The following is a 24,609-nucleotide window of genomic DNA, read 5'->3' as shown; positions in this document are numbered from 1 at the left end:
GCTTTCACAGTACTGTTTACCGTATGCAGTTTATGCACTATATGTGTGCAGTTTTTATTAGGCATGCAGTGTTTAAAAAATCATCTACCAATTTAGCCTTTACTCTAATAGTACATACAGTTCATTGTGATATGAACACTTCCCAAGGATGCGCAACTCTGATTTTTTCCTTCCTAACTCTTCTTAACATGTTGATTCTCCACACCAATAATTGTACTTGTTCAGCTTATAACAGCAATTTTTTACATAGTAGGACATAGTAATAATTGTGAAATGTACTATATAATAGTGCATCTTCCAGGCCATTTCCTAAGAAGTTAACTCCTGCCATCATGTTAACATCCCAAGTATCATTGAACCGTATATATGCACTTACTCAAGATGTGTGAAGTGCTGTGTAACTTACAGCACAGGTTGGTCCTAATAAAAGCTGTGACAACTGTAATAATACCACACTGTAACAACTTTGCTGAATATCAGAAACCATAATAAATTATGCAGTGTGATGTTTTAACACTTGACTTAAGCCACTTACCCTGTTAAGGTTATTTCATTTATTTCTCTATTTTATCATGGTATGGTTCCAAATAGGTCAAATAGAATATAACAGTAGTTGTTGTATACGTAAGTTATGAATATATTGCATGCATGCAAAGCATATAGCTGTACATTAAAGGTCAGGGTTGGTGTTTAGTAGAAAGATACCAGTGACTGATATATCATCACACATGCACTTATAACATATTTACAAAATGCTACATCTTTATTTTTGATATAGTACATTGTTGGTTGAATTACACTAGACGTACATTGGTAGTACACTAGTACACAGTTTAGTCCAAACCCAACTGCTAAATTTGCTTTAGAACATGAGTTACAGTTTTCCCCTTTTTATTAGAACTAGTCCTACAGTTTACACACAAGAGCCTTGATAGTTTTGTGATACACTATGCTAAACAGCACAAACCATTGTGCATTTTTATTTTTTTCTTTTAGCTTCTCAATCATCACATATTTATCTTTCGAGTTGACACTCCCAGAAATCATTTTCTTTACTTCCACGTTATTCATCATCTGAACTTGCTATTTCAAGATGGAAAACACTCTTCATTGGAAAAATTACTAAAGTAGCTTGTGTGAAAATTTCATGCCTATTGGATTAAAAATGACGGAATAGTTCTAATTTAGGTGAGAGGGTGCAGAATAGCAAGATGCATGCATTTGTTGCTATGGGATACCTAAGTTACAGGTACTAAAATGCGTCAACATGTCACAGACTAATTAAGTGACCATAATATTTATTTTAGAACAAAGCGGACTATGCCTTGGGAAGCCTTGTACGAACTGTACAGAGCACCCTTCACCACAGGGGTGAATCTTGGAGAGGTACACATCTAGATGTAGACATAGAGCATAGCTCAGTTAAATCATTCAGTTACAATCTACATAAGGGTGGATCCAGTGTGGTACATTTCATGCAAATGCCAACCACTTCTGCATGACTTTCAGTGTACAGCTATATGCTTTGCCAGTATTCAGAACACATGCATACAAATTTTATGTGACCTATGGCAGACTTTGGAACCATACCATGATAGAAAAGAGAAATAACAGGTAAGCATAGTCATTCAAATCAGATAGGCTTGTATACAAAATACATTAAAAAATTTTCTATCACATGAAACTATGCAAAGAAAGATGCATGGTAGCCAAGGAATGGCTGCAATAATGATATTGATCAATAATGGCTGTGCTATTTGTGTTGCTAACATAAATGTGAAAAACTATAGATTAAAGTTTAAAATGTGTCCTGTTCCATGATAGATTCCAGATTCTGGAATTCTGAAGTTTCAATTTCCTAATGTTTCGAGTAGTGTGTAAAATCCAAAAGTGTTTCCTGAAATCCCTTGAAACACCCCTGGGTATGCAGCCATTTTGGGTGTCATGCAATAATGCAGCTAAGTACTGTTTTCACAATTCTTTTGTGTGGATTACATATAGCCAACAGTAAAATGTAGGAGCAATTTCTGTAACTAGATGCTTTGAGCATATAGCTGCCTGAAGCATCAAGCATATAGCATATAAAAGGCGGAATAATTATACCCTACTGCAAGTCCTGATCCATGCATGAATATGCATGCAATGGAAAAGATTGACATGTTCTAACAGAGCAGATAGTAAATATTTATAAGATTACAGAAATATCTATAGAGCTACCCGATGAAAAATTTTTCCATGCATGGCAACAGTATCTTCACTTTTGAAAAGTTATTATCCATTCCGAAATGAAAATTTATATTGGAGTCTAATATTGAGCATTATGAGCAAAATAGCTTTGTTGACTTTTTGCACTACAGCGGAGCAAGGGAGGTAAGAGGGGCTGGAGCCCCCCAAACTTTAAGATGAGAGGGGAAAAGCCCCGCCAATAATTACTTGTGTGATGTCATGAGTGCAAAAGTGCTGTTGTAATCAATGCAAGCATGAACACACCTCCTTGTCACAGCTCACCCTAATTTTTACCTTTCTCTGCAGCTGTATATGGGTAAAATTGAAAGCATAGTAGGCTAGTTCCTATCTGTAGTACAAAGTTTTACGTTCTGATCAGGTACATAAGTAGCTAGCTGTATACATCATCTGGGCCAGTTGCTTTCTTGACATGTACTGATTCCAATACAGTTAACAATTATTAGAAGTATTACAAGTTAGATTATACTCAAATATAAGATACATATACAACTGTATAATACATAGTAGCTGATACTATTGTTATTAAATACAATGCCAAGATTTCAGTTTCTCTTGTATGGCTTTCTTCAGCTCTAGAAATTGTACTACATACATCAGGTGACTAAAGTTGACCATTGAGAATAATATAACTGATAGTATACTCACAATATTTGATGGTATAAATGACTCATCAGCTCTTTCTTTGTAAATTTCACATTGTTCTTTGTAGCCTCCAGCTGAACAGAACTCATATTGAAATATTGTCACACCATAATCATACAAAACATACAAGTACATGACCAAAGCAGTGAGATACACCAGATAGTTTATGGAATAGTAGCAAAAAATTACAATCAGCTTAACCTCTGGAATTGAATATCCCATGCAAGGTGTTATAGAGTTTCTACTATCGCTGTTTGACTTCCGATGATTTTCCTACGTAGTAAGAAACAACATTTCTTTATCAATAACACATTATAATATACACTTTTTACAGTTCAATGTGATCCATTTGTCCAAGGTAAAAATAGATATCACAGTTTCTGTTAGAGTGCTATATATATTAAGCCACACACAAAATGGGATAGGGAACCCCTGGATAAAGTGTGTAAAATTTTCACTTAAATGTTCTCTTACTATAAATATATTTATTGTGAATGAGTAATCCAACCAACAATGTACTATATCAAAAGTAGAAGATGTAGCATTTCATAAAAATATTATAAGATGCATGCGTATTTGATGATATATCAGTCACTGGTATCTTAATACATTGGCAGAATTCTCTAAGCAGCTGCAGAAGCATATATAAAGGATGGACTTCTATACATCTACTTTATTGTTATGCATCTTTAAAGTATGGCTGCATTGAGTCTGACTTGATTAAAACTGCGCTACATTAAGTTGAACAAGCAATGCAAACATCTACTTCAACTCTATTACTCTCTTTATAAATAATAGCTATATACTAATAATAGCTATATACTAATAATAGCTATATACTAAGCATACACACAAGGAGGACAAATATGTTAACCTCTTCATTTCTTTATTTTACAGTTCCTAGTATATATGCAAACATTACAGGCTAAAGTTATGGTCAAATACAATAAAGTTTACATAAAGTAGACTACATGCAACTTACTTTTCGGAGAACTTGCAATGAGAGAAACAACAATACAAATCCAATGCAAAGTTTAAACATAGATGGTAAAATTTCACCATAAAACAAAACAGTAGGAGATTGAGGAAAGCAGTAGTATCCATTACTTTCATACTGTGACAGAATAATGGTAATTAGTGGAGGAATTACACTGACTAGTAGTACTATGGTCACTTCAATGATGTGAATCCTTCTCCTGTGTGATGATGATGAGTCCAGTAGTCGTTGGGTTTTAAATGGAAAGGCCAAGTATAGATAAAGATGTAGCAGATGAAAGCACCAAAATCCAAAGAATAATCCGTAGCCGAATTGTAATACAAAACCTGTATAACAATAAAGCACATTCGTAAATATATACAACGTATGCTTCTTAGATATATACAGTCTACAGTGGTCCCTCTATTATCCAACCATGAACTCTCTGCTATCCAAGTGGAAGTGACTGTTCTATTAGAGTATTTTGACTAAAGCGTATGTTCTATTAGAGTATTTCAATTGAGCTCTGCATAAAATGTATGGGCTTCATTTATTTAAACTTTTCCCTTATCCAAACACACCTAGGCCCCAATGAGTTTGAATATAATGGAGAGACCACTTTACATAATTAATATATAAGATGCCTCAGTGATCAATTTGAATTACAAATCCTCAAGACCGACTATGAAATTTTGGAGCAAACTATATAGTTTTCTATTTTTGCAAAGGCTCCTTATTACATTACCATACTGAAGAGTATAATCAGGAGCACATAATTGTATATATAAGAGCAAGCATAAAACTAATGGTTTCAACCATACTCCAAATTTCCATGTTGCCTTATAAACAATGGTGTTTATGCAATCAATTAGAAAGAAGCACCCAAAATGTTGGCTCATTTTTTTGTAGAAGAGTCTTGAATATATATATAACTAGCAGGCAAAATGAACTACTGGCCAACCTTATGTGGTAGTTTGGTTTCATAGAATACAGATTATACATATTATGTTTCACATTCTTTGTGCCTGGTGGCACGTATGGGCTCCTAGTATACCGACAATTGTGGCTCACTATAATGCATTAGTATGTTACATGAGTTGAAACAGAAGTTATTATTATGGCATGCAAAGTAGCTACTGAGATACATAAGAAAAAGCAGAAGTTGAATTTATCTATATACCAACCTTGAGCTTGACAGAAGTTTGTTGCTTCAATCGTTGCTATCCAATAATTTCTGTCTGAGCAAACTAATGACTTTCCAACCACAACTGGTATATTTTCTATGATCACTGCAATAATAAGACTAAAGTGTACATACTGGTAGTATTCGTATCTTTATCATACACATGAATGTACTAACAATCACATTACATGTACACAACCTACAGACGTAACACCAGCTCACAGAAGCCATAATTACCATACATACACTGAGAGTTTCAAGGACTCTGTGAGTTATGTCAACTTGAACATTGCTTCAATTAGCTACATTATTTTAGAGAATACTTGAGCTAGTGACAACAGTGTCATATCACTTCTCCTAATTGGAAAGAAACCCACTTACAATTCCTCCAATGCACCTTGTACAAGCTAGGTGCCTCTAAAATTGATTAGAGCTTTTTTTGAATTCTACCAATGTTAAAAGCTTTTGATTACATTTCAACTATAAATCATTATATAGGTATCTGCTTTTCAAGTACGTAATACAATTGCCAACTGCCATCATGATCACATGCAGCATGGATGACATACATTTCAGAAGTGTTGAGACTCTCCCCGAGTCCTTAAACACACTTACCCATAATTGTTCCAACTACAGTGTTGTATACAATGTATATCTGAGGAAATTTCAATCTGAAAAAAAATTAATTAACCATGTAAAGAATTAGTTGATTACCACAATTTATTAACTTCATAAAAGTTTTTTTGGGAATAATTTTAATGCGCTAGTAACAGTAAGGCATATCACTATTATCTTAAAGTCCATGTACGTAATTATTTAGTATTATAGTATTTATTTAAGGATCCACTATAGCCTCGGTGACAAACATTACTTAATTATAAAGGTATATTCAGCTAAACTAGCTAGTTTTTCATGGTTTAAGGCCACCTTAATGATGCAGTCAAAGATTTCAATCCAAATAATCAGATGACTCAATACACTTCTCAGTCCTTATCGGAAACATATTCCATGACTACAATAACTGTACAACCTATGTACACTATTAGTATGGCTACCCATGATCTGTCATGCATAGGTTATGTAACAGCTAAAAATTATGAGGTGTGCCACTTAGTATAACTCACACACTTCCTTGATTGCAATAACAAGCTATTAATGTGATCACTCCTCCAATTAAACTAATAGCTGCAGTGATAATAGCTAAAACATAAAAGACAAAATTTAGGGAGTTTTTTGTGAGCAAGTAATGTCCATCACACACTGGTAAACATGTAGAGCCACAAAAATGATCAAATTCACTTGGACAAGGAAGGGGAGGAGCATTTGTAAACATCAGATTTCCACCCTCATTGTAACTCATACAATCAGGAACAGTCTCGTTGAAGAAGCTCTCCACTATTCTCCACTCAGAAGCACATTTGTTATCTCTAACTTCTTCACACTCTTCAGTAATTAGGTCTACTGAAGAACTATTACCATTACACAATAGAAGTGTTGCATTGCAGAAAAATGACAGTGAGTCATAATAACACTCTGTGTTCTCCATATACCATCCAACAGCAAAAATTACTGATAGTCCTGTAATTACTGATTCATCACAATCTAGATAACCACCAAACCCTGTCATTGTATTGTTACATTCTTCCAGTAGTAATTCAACAGTTTGCTCCTCTGTAGGATCAATCTATAGTATTACACACAAAATACTAGGCTCAGCACATCAGTGATCAATAGTGAGGTGTGCTGTGTTGACTCCCTCAACTGGAGGTAGATCTATTTATAAAGCAATCTCAGTGGCATTAATTTTTTTATTTTTTTTAGCAATCTAGATAACAAATTCATAACATCTAGCTACACAGGCAGAAAATAGGAAACATGCTGGTCCTAGTAAATCTTATTCTATATTCTCTAAATCATCAACACTGTTATCTATACTTTTATAGATATGCACCAAGCAAGAGTTTAATGATTGTTTGAAAATAATTATTTACAAAACACCACCATAGCTAACTATGAAACACCATAGATACTGGAAACACTACCCAACACATTAATAACTGCCATGTGATCTGTGATCTGTAGACCTGTGTACCACTCCCAGCTAAACTCTATTGCATGCCACGACACACACAGACACTTGGGTTGGCCTGGCCGTGCACCAAGCACCAGCACTTACTATGTATATAGACACACTCTGTGTATAAAAAGGTACATACCGCTGGAAATAGCAGAATATACTAACTATGATGCTAGTAATTTAGAGTAAATATGTAATTCACTAACTTCAACAGAACAGGTTTTGAAGTCAACATAATCAGTAATATCTGAATCTTCAATATGTGGACTGATGGTAGTATAAAATAATACAACAGGAGCTTGGTACAACAATATCACTACACAGAGGACAAACATGAAGCTTGCCACCTGACGGCACTTTAACATTTTTGATGTAAATGAAAATCCTTTATCAGTTGTACTAGGGCTGTGGATCGTCACATAACTGCAATTTTCATCATACTCACTCTCACAATTCACTGAAATGGAATCCATTAAAATTTTCCTCCCACCGTTGCATGATACATTGATTGCATTCCCATTGCAAGGTGATGTGGTTTCCAATCTGGTTTGACTTACACTCCTAACACCACTGCTTAGTTGTGTGACATTAACCCCACTATCAAATGGTCCACTCATGTTGTGACTGTACAGTGTTAACCTCTGTAGAATACCACAGCACATGCATTATGGCTCATGTTAGCTACAAGCATAAATTAATTACTTATTTTACAAAAGTGCTGTACATTTTATAAATTTACACTTTATGTAGCATTTGTGGTCTTGGGTTTATACAAGAAAACTAATTGGCATGGTTGGTAGCCCCAAATGCATCAGTTCATCTACATCAATTGGGATTTTTCAGATTGCTATCCATAACAAAACATGAGCCCTATACAACAGGCCATGTATGGTGATTTAGTTGCACCTGTATTTTAGGGTCTTACAGGTATATTAGAACTGTATATAGCTATGGCTTTCCTAAACTGCCTTTTCCTTTGTGTAGAATGTCTATAACTATCACTATTATGATACACGTTTACAGCAAGTATAATATGTATTAATGATGAAAGTTACAAAGGCCATAATACCATATCAAGTGACACGTGACATAAGAATTTCTCAAATTCTCTTTAACTTTAATAATGCTTGATATATAAATGTATTTTTGATATGATACGTATCCCACCATAATATGAAATATATTCTGTTTACACAATGAATATTAAAAATTGACAAATTTAGTCACCTGTGTCGTGTTTTAGTGACAACACACAAAGTACACAGATAAGGTTTCAATATTCTTGAACCATATTAAGGTATGGCCACGGATAAGAAATTATCAACTTTTATATCTATATTATCTGCTGTGGTGTGCCACATACCTTCAGATAGGTTGCATCAAGAATTAATAACATATTGAGGGGCTCCTCTATATATTATTAACTCTTGGTTGCATGCATAGCCAGCATAGATCTATGATGCAACTGCCAGTGCTTTTCTTTGAAATTGCACTTTAAAGGCAAAGATAAAAGCCATTGTGTGTTAGCGCCTATGCCATGGCATATGATTTTAGGATCAATATTGCTCAAGATATAGTTATATACGACGCTTTATTTTAAAGCTTTCTGGTCTACTCTCACTTTGCAGCAAGACAGCTAACTTACCTTCATTATCATCTATCATTGCATCATGCACTTATATAAAAGCCTAACTAAAACTTTAATGTCTACATATATATCAGTTATGTATACATCAATATCATATAATATACTGCATTCTTTATGTTTTAGTAACATGTGTTTCACTCCTTCTCACAGGTCCTCCCTAGTGGGATAGCATTCACAGTATCAGAATATAAACAATTTACTTCGATTGCCATACAGTCTGACAGACAAAATATATATACTAAACTTCATTTTATATTATGGAATGCTTACGTTTCTATAGTAGCATTGTTTGTTTCCTGAATGGAATAACCCATAGCATGAAACACATTCAATGACATGCAATGCTGTATATAGTTGAGGTGTTGTGGTTTGATTGTATTATTAATGTTCTGATGTAGCAACAGTGACCTCATGTAGATTTCCATTAACACAATGATGGCTTTCTGTGTGTAGCATGCATTAAAACTGTTGTCATACATTTATATACTTGGTAGTATTACTTACAATAGTGAAGCCATACACATACGGAATGTTTTGATTGTTTCAAAATTACAGTTAGCTAAGGAGACCAATTCAATACTAAATCTACTAGTACAAGAATGGCTTGATACAAATTTCAGATAGTCAGCAAAGAACCTCTTTCTTTGTCAAGTACATCATCTATTAAAATATTTGTGATGGTGAGGCTTAGTAAACATAATAATGTCATTTCAATTCAGGTCTGGTACATCCATTCTCTTATACTGTGTTGAAATTTATTAACACAAGACCTTAAACCACTAAATGAACAGCATGTTTGCCCATCTCTACAGAGTACATTTTAAAATGTTATGAAGCACTTGAGTGCTATGCAATACTTTCTGTACAGCATATTCGTTATAGGATCTTCCTGCATTTTTTATTTAAGTATATTGTATTAACTAAGCTGCAAATATCCTTCATGTCCAAGTGCATGCTAATCAAACAAGAAACTTATGAATTAAGTGGTGTAATTAATAAGGATGAATATTCAAAAATGTTGAATATATACTGCACATATATAGCTAGTTCAGAGTCGGTAACAAACCACTATTATGCTTCAGCTAGGCCAATACAATTATTATAATTATCAATGCCAGCATTATTGGCATAATTATAATAAATATAAGGACCACACTGAATCAATGACTATATATAATCTAGTACAATTAGTCATAAAAGACTCTAAACTTCTATCAAATATTGTAGTGGCAATGCCAGATAAAGTATAGACCATGATCCTGTAATTAAAATCACCACGATACAGGCTCATCAACATGCCTTATTCTCTATACACACCTAGATGTCATCAGATACACAAATCCTAAAGATCTTTCCATTTACACTATAATGTTTATAATAGAGTTGCTACTGTGTGTCTGTATACAGCCCTGCACATGACTATGAGTTTCTATATAAAATACAGCATAACGACGCTATACCATAATATAGTTACTAAGGTGGTGTAGTATAACCCAAACATCATTAATAATAACGTCCAAAATTGGGTAGTATATAAGGAACTGTGAACAATAGTATTTAGCTACAATTGTGATACTTAGTTGAATGTTGTTGTGGTAATGTTGCCTATCAATTGCCGTATATAGTGTATCAGTATAGGCATATATAGCTAACTGGCATAGGAATACATAATATAGCTAACTGGCATAGGAATACATAATATAGCTAACTGGCATAGGAATACATAATATAGCTAACTGGCATAGGAATACATAACATAGCTAACCGGCATAGGAATACATAACATAGCTAACCGGCATAGGAATACATAACATAGCTAACCGGCATAGGAATACATAATATAGCTAACTGGCATAGGAATACATAATATAGCTAACTGGCATAGGAATACATAATATAGCTAACTGGCATAGGAATACATAATATAGCTAACTGGCATAGGAATACATAATATAGCTAACTGGCATAGGAATACATAATATAGCTAACTGGCATAGGAATACATAACATAGCTAACCGGCATAGGAATACATAATATAGCTAACTGGCATAGGAATACATAATATAGCTAACTGGCATAGGAATACATAATATAGCTAACTGGCATAGGAATACATAATATAGCTAACTGGCATAGGAATACATAATATAGCTAACTGGCATAGGAATACATAATATAGCTAACTGGCATAGGAATACATAATATAGCTAACTGGCATAGGAATACATAATATAGCTAACTGGCATAGGAATACATAATATAGCTAGCTACGGTACTGCTCAAACACAATGTCATACTAGCTCACACAGCTTGATTGCAAGTAATGCTAATTAAAGGGTGTGACACCTGTTTCCTTTGTGAATATTCATCCAATACGAAATGGGATGAATACTCATGAAGGAAATGGGTGCCACACCTTTTAAATTTTTTTATCACTCCCTATCGAGCAGTACGAGCGAGTGTGACGTTACATTTGGGCAGTACCATACTGAACCATATCTATACATGCATATAATTATATTTGAGTATAAAACAAGAGAGTATATGTAATTAATAGTGTGAGCATTGTAAACAGGAAGGAGTAAAGCTAGGCAACAGAAATTGAAAAATAACCATTGCAAAAGACCAATCACACTTAGCAACCGTTGCTATGCCCTCAAAATGACTTTTACCTTAGCAATGGTTACCTAGGAACCATTACTAAGCAACCATATTGTGTTATACCTTGGGGCATCTATCACTGGGTAAAATAGTTGTCAAGTCGGACATTTACTTCTAATATAAATACACTACACTATTTTAGCCAATCAAATTAGTATTATAGATTTTTGTCAAGGGATCTTCACAAACAAGTGTAATACTAATTCTATTGGCTAATCACTTGACGTATTTCAACACAATACATCGAGCTGCTATTGAGAGTATTATACAGTAACACATTCAGTTGTTGGATTAATATATATATATATGTACCACTTTCACACCTCAGATCCGAGCTTGAGGAAAGCCAGTGAGTGCATATATATTACACTATATTGCACTGACTCAAAATCTTAATGAGATATACGCACTACCTTAATGAGATACATGCACTGCTACCAGTGTGTATATCTTGTTAAGTCAGTGCATATTTTATAGTTATAACACGCTTATAATTAGCCCGAGCGCCGCAGGCGCAAGTGCGTATCAGTATTTTTGTCATATCTCGAGTAATTGTGTTAGTTCTACATCCCAGTAGATGAAACGATTATAGATAGCAAGGTATAGTGAAACAGCTCCTGTTGAGTAGACATCCTTGATGGATCAGACGTTTTGGATTTTTTAGTGGTGCCATGCCAATCTACTCGCGATTAGTAAAGGAGACAAGAGTTCATCGAAAATCCTCCTTGCTCAGGTGAATGATTCTAGGCTCTTGTCAGTATTAGAGGCTTGAAATCCTTGATGAATCAGACATTTTAGACTCTATAGCGGTGCCATGCACGCCTACCTACTCACGATTATTGAAGCTAGTGAAGGAGACAAACTACAAGTAACACATGCTAAATATCTGGGAGTTACAAATGATGAAAAGCTATCATAGAATGAACATATTCTGAAAGTAACCAATAAAGCAAGGCAAGTTAATGCATTTTTACGTCGCAATATCTCTAACTGTCCTACACATGTCCAATGTAACATCTATAAGATCATGGTGCACCCAATACTTGAATATGGCTCTACCATCTGGGATCCCACACCCATCTAAATATTAACATACTAGGAAGTATCCAAAGAACTGCTGCAAGATTCTGTTACAATAATCATTTTAAACTTTCCAGTGTTTCTAGAACGTTGAACCAGCTCAGTTTCACCTACTTTACAGCAAAGGAGAAAGAGAAGTAAATGTATTATGATGTTCAAGATAACTAATGATCTTATAGACATTAATTCCTGCCAGCCACTTAGTACCTAAACAATGTTTACTTCAAGGAGTATACTATATCCATCTCTCTACAAAAAGTGACTCTTATAAATTTTCATTTTTTCATTCTGTAATTAACTTATGGAATAGTGTACCTCCACCTGTAGTTGATTCTCCCACACTTAATGATTTTTGTATTAACTTAGATACTTATATGCATAACATCTGTGCGTTATAATCTGTCATTGATTCCTGCACAGTAATACTAATAATAATAGTGAAGGAGACAAAGGTTAGTGAAGGAGACAAGAGTTTATTGAAAATTGCTCAGGTGAATAATTGTTGGCTGGTTTAGGCACTTGTTATTCGAAATTCACAAATCCTAATATAAATACATTCATGAAGCATGCCAGTGGTTTCTCACATGTGTAGGTGATTAACCCACGTGGCACATATTAGTTATACCACCGGCACTTGTGCTTTGCCTGATATATACGCACTCGCACTCGGGCTAACACCCTCGTGCTCGTGTGTACATATCAGGCAAAGCACTCGTGCCAGTATTATGCATATATTAGCTACTCATTAGTATTATGCATATTGATTAGCTACTCATATGTTCTATGCACAAATTAAAGTATAAAAACACCTAACCTGTTGCTACACTTGTAAGGCTATGTATGTAGTTATTGTATCACAGACACACAATCAGTTTTTGTATTAGTGATAAAGCAATATTGAGACTGGACCTTTTTCAGCCAATTAGATTTCAGTAACAATAATTATATACATGCATATAGCACACAGGATTTCTATGCAAACTGCACATCTAATTCATCTCTCTCGCAAAAAAGGTATACTGTTTATTTTATTATCAGTACATTGCACTGAAGACAATTTTAGGTCAATCCTAAATTAAATTACACTCAGAGAGGTTTTGGTTCCAAGAATGCACCAAGTAGTATTGAAGCTTATGACCAATTACTTGCAGAAAATGGACAATCACAAAGCAAACTTGTAAAGAGCTTGATCAGCTGTTGCCCTGGTTGAAAGCTGATACTGCAACATTTTCAATTACCCGCATTAAAACCTGATGGGAAAATTCATAACTTCATTTCATCTTGATGTAGCAGGCAAAAACGAGTTGATGTTTTACAATCATACCAATCAGGCTCTAATGAGGAACAGACTACTGGGATTACCGGATATATACAAGTACGCACATAATAACATGCTATCCATATATCTGGAGATGCACAACTAGATGATGGAAGTAAACTGTAGCAACTATACTGACTTTAAAATTTAGCATGTATCTGTTAAGTAGCTAGGCTGCCCAGCTGTGCTGACCACTCTTTTTTTCACTACTTTTTTATTCTTGGATCCCTATATAATCCAACTTAAAATTTATCCTTACAGCTACTTGTTAGTTTACTCCTATATAGTTATGACTAATGAACCCACTCATACCGCATCAAAAGGAAGAATGATGCCAGGCATGCCATAGACATAATTTGTGTCTGAATGGATACTTCAACAATCCATTATATGGCTGAAAAGCACAGTGGCCATTGCACTTCATCTTCAGTTATGTTCCATTACACAGTGATACAAATGAAGAGCAGTACAAAAAGTGTCTCTGCTATCACTATGGAAAATATGGCAATATATATGTGTAGCTACCACCACAGCCACAGGAAGCCATATCACCAGTCAACACCTTGAATTGTCAGCAAAAGAACTGGGACATAAAGAAGGACAAAGTCTGTGATGTATGTATTCTATGTACTGTGGTTGACGAAAAGGCACATCTCAGGACAAAGCGATGTCAAACAGTGAGCCCATAGCTTTATGTATTATTGAGTCAAAATATGCTTGTCTGAAGGCATCAATTAGTTAGTCAGTCAGTCAGTCAGTCAGTGAGGTAGTTAGTTAGTGAGTTCAGCAGTATAAAATAATTCATTTAAGTAGGAAATTTAAAAATTCCATAGGACTTGTTGGAAAGATTTGGGGTCACCGCTCTGAAAGCATTTTTGGGCTTGGTTGTTCTTAACTAATACTACCAATTTGTTTAAAGGAAAACTGAGTCTGTTTTACAAATGATTTTAAAGGGAAAGAAGGCCTAAAACTCCATGATCAGTACTATACAAGGCCAGAGGAGACGGTCCGGTTGGTCAGGTCTGAGCCGGACCAATAATCTGGAGTTGAACCAACTAGCTGACTAGCTCGAACTACATTACTCTCATGCAATCTTTGGACGATCACATCTACATGTAGCTACGTACATTTTACAGATGTTATTGAAAATGCATGACATGAGTAGTTACCTAGTTTCTCAGCCTAACTAAAGCACAGAACTACACGTATAGTACCTCCAATTACCTTACAGTATAACAGCATTCGTATCGTTTTGTACAGAAATGATAGTGGGTCCTACGTACAGTATCACGTGTGCTGACAGTTGACATTTATCACGTGTAAGGCAGACGCCTTCTTTGATTCTAAACCAGCACACTTATATCACAATTCAATCTTCATAAAATAATCATTAGCATTCCTTGGCTTGTCTCTCTTGGCTTCTTTTACTGGGCGAAGGGCTGGCCAGATGACTCATTCCGCGGCAAGAAGCTGTACACCGTACATACACTATATGGTGGCCATCTGGATGAGATGCTGAGTAGAAATCTCCTTATTACATCCTACCGTCCAGACATTGTAATATATAATTCCCAGAGTTCTTCCATCACTCTGTTGGAACTAACATGCCCTCTGGACTCCATCCATCACATCCAGTCTGCTCGCAATAGGAAGCAGAGCAAAACTGAGTATCTGCAGCTGTTGGCTGAATTTGATCGCCTAAATATTGCTAACTATTATGACACCATTGAAATCACGGTACTTGGTCATTTTCAAGTGTCTTCCATCAAGAATTTATCTAGTTTGTTAAACTTTGTTCAAGCTGATATAAGGATTTCGAAGCACATTATTAAGGAATGGTTAGATGCTGCTGCCTCTGCCAGTATCTCTGCCTCTCAGAGAATTTTTCTAGCACGAAACTGTACAGAGTGGTGCACAAATTAGACAGTTTTATTTTTGTAATTACAGTAATTAGTCTTTTTTGCTGTTGTTGTTTTTGCCTTGCCATGCCCACAGTGTAGTCCTCTACTTTTTGTGTTCGCATGCTGTCCGAGGTTTCACATGCCTATTTGTTTTGTTGTACATCTTTTCATCACAATTGTTAATGATGGTTATCTCCTCCACTCCTCTCCAACTACCTACTCGTCCTGTCGAGATACTGAGCAAACTCTCAGTCTTACCCACATCACGCCATTTTCGAATACCGATTGGTCTCGTGACTGTCCACCAGTATATTTACGTGATGATCCGTTCACTTCATACAAACCAGTATAGTAGTATACTGTATTTTTGTAGCTGTGTAGCTTTTTATTGTAGCTGTGTTAATTCACTGTATAGTCCTAGCTAAAGGGGGCCATGCTGCATGCATGGGGTCCCTGTGAAATTTGGGGGGAAAGTTGCAAGTTGCTAGCTAGTTTTACTTGAAAATTTAGCATCAGTTTTAAATTTTAAGGCATTTTCAAGCCTTTAAATTGTAAAAATTCTGCAACTCCTGGGGGTTGCGCCCCCAGACCCCCCTTGAACTTCTAATTGATAATTATAACTAAATGAACCATACAGCAAGTTTCATGCTGTGTCCCCTGTATGTCAGGTCTACAATTATACATAGTATAGAAAGTTTGAAGAACAACAGATAGGCTTGAGCATATTTATATAGCTAGCTAGCAGTGAAATATCACTAAAATTGCATATCTGAGTGTCTAATTTTCAAAAATTTCCTGTGGGGGCATGCCCCCAGACCCCCCTAGAATGCTCGTGCTTTGCACTTCGCAGAGTGTGCTTTGCACACTGTACAACAGCTCATCTCCCATTGGCATGTATATAGTAGCAATTTCAACATTATAGTCAATGGCCTGACCAACTCAATTTTCCCTCCTCCGGCCCTGCTATACCATACTGTACGTATGATGTTCACGAATATATCTATAATATAGAAGTGTTGAATTCTTAATGGCTGTAGCTATATATTACTTGCAATGGGAAACTTCATGTAGGTGATTGCGATAACAGCCACCCGGCTGTAAAAGGGAACATATTGTGTGTTAACTGTACCAGCAGGGTACAGCTGATCAATAGCCATCCATTGGCTGATTGTTTTCATCTCTGAATAAAAAAAGTGCAAAAACATAGTAGAAAAAGAATTCTGAAATCCATACACATGTATACCATAAAGACTAGCATTGTGCCACTGAAAATTTGCGTATTGTTAGTGGGAGACATTCAAGTGCTGCAGCAACAAATTTATCCTCCTCTTAATATGCTACAAAACTTAAATTGACCACCTCTCTACCTTCTGTGTACACCCTCCAGTGCCTAACTGGTAAAGTAGATAATAACAACAACAACATAGCTCGCTGCAGAAATCATGATGTTTCAAACTTTCAATGCATCATGAATCAATTAATTTACTATAGATAGCTAATTATACCGATTGATATGCCATATACACATAGCTACTGGCTCCATCCAACCGGCTACTGTTTTTGAGGTCACTTAATGGCGTTAGCACAGCCAAACACAAAAATAGACTCACTGTCTTTCTTTCGAACCAATGACTTCGTCACCTGCTCACACAACTAACTGGACAATTATAATCACACATTATATTAGCTATTTATGATTTTTGTTGATTACTACCTGTGGCTGTACACTTTTAAGAGGTTTTTGCACACGCAAACAATAATAATGCTATTTCAACACAAAGTATAGCTACGTAGCTAGCAACTTATGAGTACGAACCTAATGAATCAGTAAATGTAGCTACTGTAGCTCCAGTACAAACCCGGCAGCTGTTTATGAACTTATAGTGTACCAAACCAAGACGAAAAATGAGCAACTTTACTAATACTTGGGCTTTAATAGACTCTACTATGACGTGTTTACTCACGTGACTTCCGGTTTCGTAAGACATGTTTAGAGAGGTGACTGAGTAAAGGAGGAAACTATAGTCTCAAGTTTTCATAGAGAGCTTACGATTTTATATCAGTTAGCTACAGCTACAGATAGTTCTAGCTGTTATATATACTGTTTACAGCTATTAAGATTACTTACATGCAGGAGCATGTAAGTTCTAAGAAATTTCAGCTTTGCAGTAAAAGTCCTGTGGGGTCACGCACTTTTCTGTCCACAGAACTGTAAAGAGTGGAACAAATAGGGCACTATGCCCAGTGCCACAAAAGTTGGAGAAATACTTTGGCCTTCATTTAACTAACTACAGGTGTATATCAGCTCTAGCTCCATGCACTATATTAGGCCACTCCAAATAAATTCTCTGTTTCCCGTCCTGGACTCAGGAATATTTGCATGCGGGCGGGCGGTCCATTTCCATTATTTCATTATAAGATTGGCTAGCTTTTCAAGCCATTATTTGCCTGGCACAGCCAAAAAGGCTGCATAAAAGCATGCTTAAGCTTGTTCCTTCCTTGTAAGTTGCAAAAACAACACAAACGTGAAGTTTATGTTGACTTGATAGCACTATTGACACGTGACCTGACACTGTTTCAAGATGGCTTTTATTGAGCCTATCAGTATGCAAGAATAACCGGAAAATAATGGAAGAATACGGAATAATGGAATATTTAGAGCTGGCACTGGCAGTAACCAGATGCGGGCGGTGGACGGGAAACAGAGAATTTATTTGGAGTGGCCTTATGTCACCGAAATGATCATCTGAAACATAATGGTAGCTATTCATACAGCACGAGCTACAGTTACTCATGCAGTTTATAGTCAAATTCATAGCTGGATTACACTGGAAAAAGTAATCAAATTTCCTGGACTAATTCTGCTAGGTCAGGAAATGTCCATGACATAATACCAAACAAATTATTATTATTATTAACTTATTTCATTACCGGTGAGTGCGTATTTTTATGTGCAGTGGTTTTTTTTTGCCGTACATTATTTAATCATTTATGACGTATTTTGACGAAAAAAGGTATTATTCTTATTACTTGGCTATGTAATTATTATTATCATTTCCAGTACATATCCAGTGGACTTCCCATATATGACAGGACATCCCAACTAGACACTTTCTTGGAACTTCCACATTAATTTTGTATGCAACAAAGCAAATAATGTCGGAGCATATCTGCAGCGTAATTTAAGACAATGTCAAGCAAACATAAGGGAAAGATGCTTTCTTTAGTGCTACCCATACTATAGAGTATGCTTGCATGTGTAGTTTGGTCACCCTATACTGTGACTAATATTGATAAACTAGAAAAAGTACAAAGGAAAGCAGCAAGATTTGTATGTAATGATTACTCAATGTACTCTATAGTGTCACTAACATGTTAAATAGGATGCACTGGACAACACTTCAAGTTAGAAGGGAAAACCTGAGACTGATAATAATCTACAAAACTGTTAATAATCTTGTTGAAATTGAGACAGGGAACTCACTTATTAAGAATAATTTACCCACCCGAGGACATTCAAATAGCTAGATTCAAGCAACCATTCACCAGAGTTAATTCATTTGAATATTCCTTTTACACCTATGCAATCATAAATTGTTGAATAAATTACCAGATGCCATAATTAATTGTACAACATTACAAAACTTTAAAGATATAATTAACAGATAATAATATTTGCACACACACTACACCTTTAATTATGTTTACACTCGCTCGTCGAGTCATGTACATTACATATAATTAATTAAGTAATTAATTAATTAGACAGATGCTTACTCTTGGTGTAGAGCATGTCATAAATACTTACATTGCAGTACACACCCAAATTTACCTCAAGTTGGAAATGTATCTGTTATATAAAATTTCCTTGCACCTATCCTTTAGTTTAGGAAATTCTAACTAGCTATAGCGTGTCATAAATACTTACATTGCAGCTAGCACATACATCAATAAAGTTGACAATGTATCTTAAGAAATTCCAATTATACCTTACCTAAAGAGTGTGTCATAATTACTCACACTGCAGTACACACCAAATTTACCTGCATGCATGGAGTTGGAAATGTATCTACTATATGAAATTCTGATTGATTCAGTGATTCAGTGATTTAAACTCCAAGTAGCTAGCTATTCAGCCAAAGGCCATTCTTCCATACTTTGCATGGACCTATACACTTAACCTTGTTATATTGCATGACAATTACATTGCAGCAGCTACACACCAAATTTATATGATAAAATGAATGGTCATTGATTGCATTAACCGCTAGTCTGTCCTTCGATTAATGAAAGAGGTGGCCACCGTGACCAGGCTAATCAATCGCATGAGCAGACTGAGGGCAATACTACATGAGAGGTGGCTATAGCTATTCATGAGTGTAGAAAGTATAGTTGCATGTAGAGTAGTGGTGGTAGTTGTGAGACTCTTAACTTCAAAGCATTGAAATTACCTAAAAGTGTAACACTGGTATTTCACACTACTACTTCAGAAAAGTGTACCCATAAACTACATTAACCTAAAAATTCAAAAAACTTCCTGCCTTGCGGTGGTCTGTTATGATGATTTTTCTGGAACACTGTTGATGTGTGTATTATGAGACATATGGGGGTATTATGAGACACTGGGCTTGAAAGTTGACTATTTCATATTTAATTACAGTAGATTTCATATGTAAAAGGTAGCAGGGACACTGTAGACTGACAGTCGAAAAAGATTAGTTGACTTCATATGTCTACTTTACATCTTTGTACTCTTAACTACATAGTGAGTGGTACAAAGAGAATCATCGACAGTATGTCAATGTGATGTAGTAAATTTAAGGAGCTACCGTACGGAGGGAAATTTTGGAGGGGGGAAAATTTGGCGAATCAAGCAAAATATCACTGTTGGCGAAATAAAATTTGGCGAATTGTTAGCAAAGCGCACGCCGTATTGAATTAATTAGATCACTGAAGCGAAAACTGGAATGCCACGCCTCTCAGCGATTCGGCGCCTGGAGTCAGCTACCAAATAAAAGGTAATACTATATAAACAGTAGATCTATACCCTCTGTATCGTACTTAACATGGTAGGACTCGCTATACTTGTCATGCCCGTTTCGAGTTGAAGTTTGAGGATACCACGTGTAACTAGCTACCTAGTGAGGTAGTCGAGGCAGGCTTGGCTCTAGCGTAATGTCTGGCCCACTATCCCTTGGTTGAGTAGAAAATTGATTACTTCGAGGCTCGTTTTGCTATTTTCTTCGCCACCAAATATTTGGATGGGGAAAATTTGGCGAATTCATGGTCAGTCGCCAAATTTTAATGGCGCCAAAGTTTCCCTCCATACGGTATATCATCCCATAATTAGATTTGTGGTTGACATAACCACTATCTGTGATGATCTGAATAGGTACTATCTCTTTACTCCTAAATCTGCAGGATTTAATCCGTTCAACTGGTTTTAAGCTATGCAACCCATATTGCCCCCTGTCCCACAATACCAGCCTCTACTCTATACCTAGGACAAATGACGAAGGCAATAGGTACTCTAATGTCACTGCAAAATAGAGCAATAGGCAGCTACATCATGAACCATGGTAATAGTTCATAATAGAGATCGCCTATACTTTTTTCCAAAAATCGTAATAGAACACTCAACTAATTGGAAACCTTTTCCATGCAACCTCAAAAGAAGCCTTAGAAGTTAATTTGGAAGACGTTTAGGTCCACTAGCAAAGATGAAATCAAAAGGACTTGATAAAAATATTTTTTTCTAGAACTGAAATCTGCCATTTTGAGCCATTTTGTTCATCTTATTACTCTTCTTCTTCTTATTATTATTATTTTTTTCTCACAAGGCTAGAGCACAATGTGAGTACTTTTTGGAGATGAAAACTACATAGCTTTCCTTCCTATGTCTTTCTTCATGTCCATGATCTATTTTTAAATGCATATTACAATGATAACACATTCTCAAGCAATTTTGCTTCTTGTAGGTTCACTTTGCCATTGATCTTCTGACTTAGTTTCTGCAAGGGTAACCAATTGCAACGTGTTAACTGTGTTAATAAGTATCCTATTTACGTTAACAAGTTCATTTGGAAACCTTATATCATTACTATATTTAACCATAGTATATTAAGTTCATACCAGAGCAACAATGTTGTTGTGTACCACTGTGTATTTGACTATGTGATCACATAGCTGTACAAATCAGATGCCATACTATTGCTGACCACAACATGCCATACACTACCTATAGTTGGATATGTCAAAGCTGTATAGTACAAAGTGTACATTCAATAGTATGGAAACAAGTTTGCTAACTCTGATAATATTAGCTGACTACTTAATAGCTACTGTACATGATGACTAACTTGATAAACATGTTTAGTACTGTATCAAGCACCACCTGCACCCTTATTAACATGCATGTTAGCTATATCCATAAATGGATTTATAAAAAGTAAACAAACTATAGTTTAAAATAATTTTCAAAAATTAAAACATGTAATAGAGATCGCTGAAAAAAGCAAAGAAACAAGGCAGCATGTTAAACACACAGAGATCTCTATTAAGGACTCACACTCACCACCACCATCCTCTTCATTTTATCCACCCAAGCGCAAACACCACAGCATATCAAAATAGCTACTTTCCAAGAACTATATATCATTGAATGGAATTCATTATCGACCTCATTAATTGAAATCGCTGATAAGAAACTATTTCTAGATAACATTTGTAGCTAACTAATCATTTGTAAATAGCTAATTGTACGTATGTGTTCCCCCCTTGTAACCGCCCTCCCCCCTACCTCTGTAATTTTCCCCACTGGGAATAATCAGTAAACACTGCCTGCCCAGTAATAATAATAATAAAATTAATTAATTAATTAATATTGATAGGTGCATTAAAATGTAGATGATTTGGAGACAGCTATTATATCACTGGTAGGACCGTGGGTATAGCAACAGCGAGCTATGCACTTTTGCTTTTTTCTTTCTATTTTACAGGATAGTGCATGATAGCAACACAACATTACTGATACTGTGACAAGCAAATGGAGCCGAGACGTCAATATCAGAAGCATCCCAGGTGTATTTAGTAACTGTAGAACCATGCAGAGCTCTCACTGTATGCTATCATGGGAGGTAAGTGTTAACTTTCATTGACATAAAGCATATTTAGATGAACACGATATTGTTGCAGTAGCCTACGGCTTAGCATGCAGATATTACTGTAACTGTACTGTGTTGAAATGAATGCTTGTTGATGCAGCCTTCCAATAATGGTGAGTTGACACAGTGGTGTGCTGTGTGTCTCACTAACCTTTTTATTTACAGAGAAGAAATTCACCAAGAACAGACCACTCATTTCTATCCCAAAAAGTAAGTTTGTTAGTGCTGTCAAGTTTCGATCATATTCTTGAATAGTTCATTATATACTGTATAGTTAACCTGGTTGATTACATGAAGCTGGCAGGTGGTAGTATAATTATGTCATATACTTTGAAGAAGATTCTACCTAAGCCATCCATGGAGCGCTATTTTGCTTGTGTGTCGTGTGTCACTGCTGATCTCCTCATTTACAGAGATATGGAGTAGACAGTTCAGTAGTTGTTGGTTGGTTACCTGGAGCTTAGAAAACAGTCATAGTGTGATGATGATGCTATGGGGTACTGCTGAAGTGTACAAACAATCTTGACATTGGATATTACGTAGTTTGTAAGTATGTTATGTGATTCACTGTACCTGTATTGTAAAGGAAATCACAATATTATATTTGAATTGAAATGTATACAAGGCAACAGTTTAAATCTGAAATTCCATTATGCATGGGAATCACATAACTATATATGTTCTTTATAAGGAGAGTCTATATTTACTGCTGCAGCTATATAGTCCATTATCTTGTGGTAGGCTTACTGGAAATGTCCCCAAAATGTTATACTTGTTTAGTGAACAACAAGCTAAGTGAAGGAAATGATATAGTACATTTAGCTCTTTCCTGTACCAAGAAATTTGAAGGAAATCCTGCAAAAGGAAATAGGACATTTGGTATATTGTTGGAATTTCATTCATATATCTGAGTGCAGTAAATATCATTATTTTCCCAGTGCAGTGTTATTTGAATGTGATGCACAAGTATATAGTCAGTTCCACTTCCCACACTTATGTCATTATTCATAATATGTTATAAGGTTAATACATGTAAGTGAGCAGGCATAGTGGAGGCCGTATTCCTCGGCATGCTGCAGTGAATGAAACTATTCGTTGTGCTCTGGTGTCTGGAGGTGTACCTGCTGTTTTGGAGCCAGTCTGTGTGTGTCGTAATGATGGTAAGAGGCCAGATGGCATGTCATTGATTCCTTGGTCATGGGGCTAACCCTTGCTCTGGGACTGACTTTTACTTATTCAGACACCCTGGCCCCATCTAATTTATCTACTTCTGCAAGTGGTGCCAGCCGGCTGGCAAACTCTGCAGAGTCAGCTAAGTTCAGAATGTATTCTTCTCTGATTCCATCATTTCACTTCTCCTCTTTATGTGTTGAGATCCTGCAATGGGTGTTTGGAGATCATGTGTGCACGCTCATTAGTGAGGTGAATAGGTTCCCGGGTAATAGAAAAGTCTGGTGATAATAGGGCCACCCAATTTTTGATTCAGAAGGTTTCCATTGATGTTCAACATGGCAATGCTGCTTCTGTAATGGCAGCAATACCATCATCCCAGGACTGGGCAGAGTTTGCCTCTCTGCCCACTGTTTAAGTGTTTATTAAATTATTATTGATTTATATTATTATCATTTTCTAAAATGTTATTATTTGTAGTGATAATATTAAAATACAGTTAGTTGTACTTCTTATGTATGTAAAATTGTCAGGTCTTATTA

The 24,609-nt window shown here is 35.8% G+C and overlaps 1 protein-coding gene and 1 long non-coding RNA gene across 4 annotated transcripts; one reads left to right on the top strand and one right to left on the bottom strand.

The window, feature by feature from the left end:
* Window positions 1–2,681: 2,681 nt before the first annotated feature.
* LOC136261816 (uncharacterized) lies at window positions 2,682–7,301 on the bottom strand. 2 transcript variants are annotated; one of them, XM_066055881.1, is made up of 6 exons: window positions 7,265–7,301; window positions 6,173–6,732; window positions 5,664–5,719; window positions 5,050–5,154; window positions 3,872–4,212; window positions 2,682–3,162 (listed from the first exon to the last, which is right to left on the bottom strand). In XM_066055881.1, the coding sequence occupies exons 2-6, from the start codon at window positions 6,673–6,675 to the stop codon at window positions 2,770–2,772; spliced, it is 1,398 nt and encodes a 465-aa protein (XP_065911953.1). In that variant the 5' UTR covers window positions 6,676–6,732; window positions 7,265–7,301; the 3' UTR covers window positions 2,682–2,769. The 2 variants fall into 2 exon arrangements, with proteins under 2 accessions (XP_065911953.1, XP_065911952.1); XM_066055880.1 differs by lacking the exon at window positions 7,265–7,301 and having other exon boundaries at window positions 6,173–7,191.
* Window positions 7,302–20,690: 13,389 nt separating this feature from the next.
* LOC136262393 (uncharacterized) lies at window positions 20,691–23,515 on the top strand. Of its 2 annotated transcripts, none has more exons than XR_010704187.1 (5): window positions 20,691–20,752; window positions 22,733–22,870; window positions 22,929–23,010; window positions 23,063–23,107; window positions 23,311–23,515. It is a non-coding gene; the product is annotated as an uncharacterized lncRNA (long non-coding RNA). The 2 variants fall into 2 exon arrangements; XR_010704188.1 differs by having other exon boundaries at window positions 23,153–23,515.
* The last annotated feature ends 1,094 nt before the right edge of the window (window positions 23,516–24,609 follow it).

This window comes from Dysidea avara, chromosome 7, assembly GCF_963678975.1.
Source record: "Dysidea avara chromosome 7, odDysAvar1.4, whole genome shotgun sequence".
In the NCBI taxonomy this organism is placed as follows: domain Eukaryota; kingdom Metazoa; phylum Porifera; class Demospongiae; order Dictyoceratida; family Dysideidae; genus Dysidea; species Dysidea avara.
This window is presented reverse-complemented; position numbering and strand designations above follow the sequence as displayed.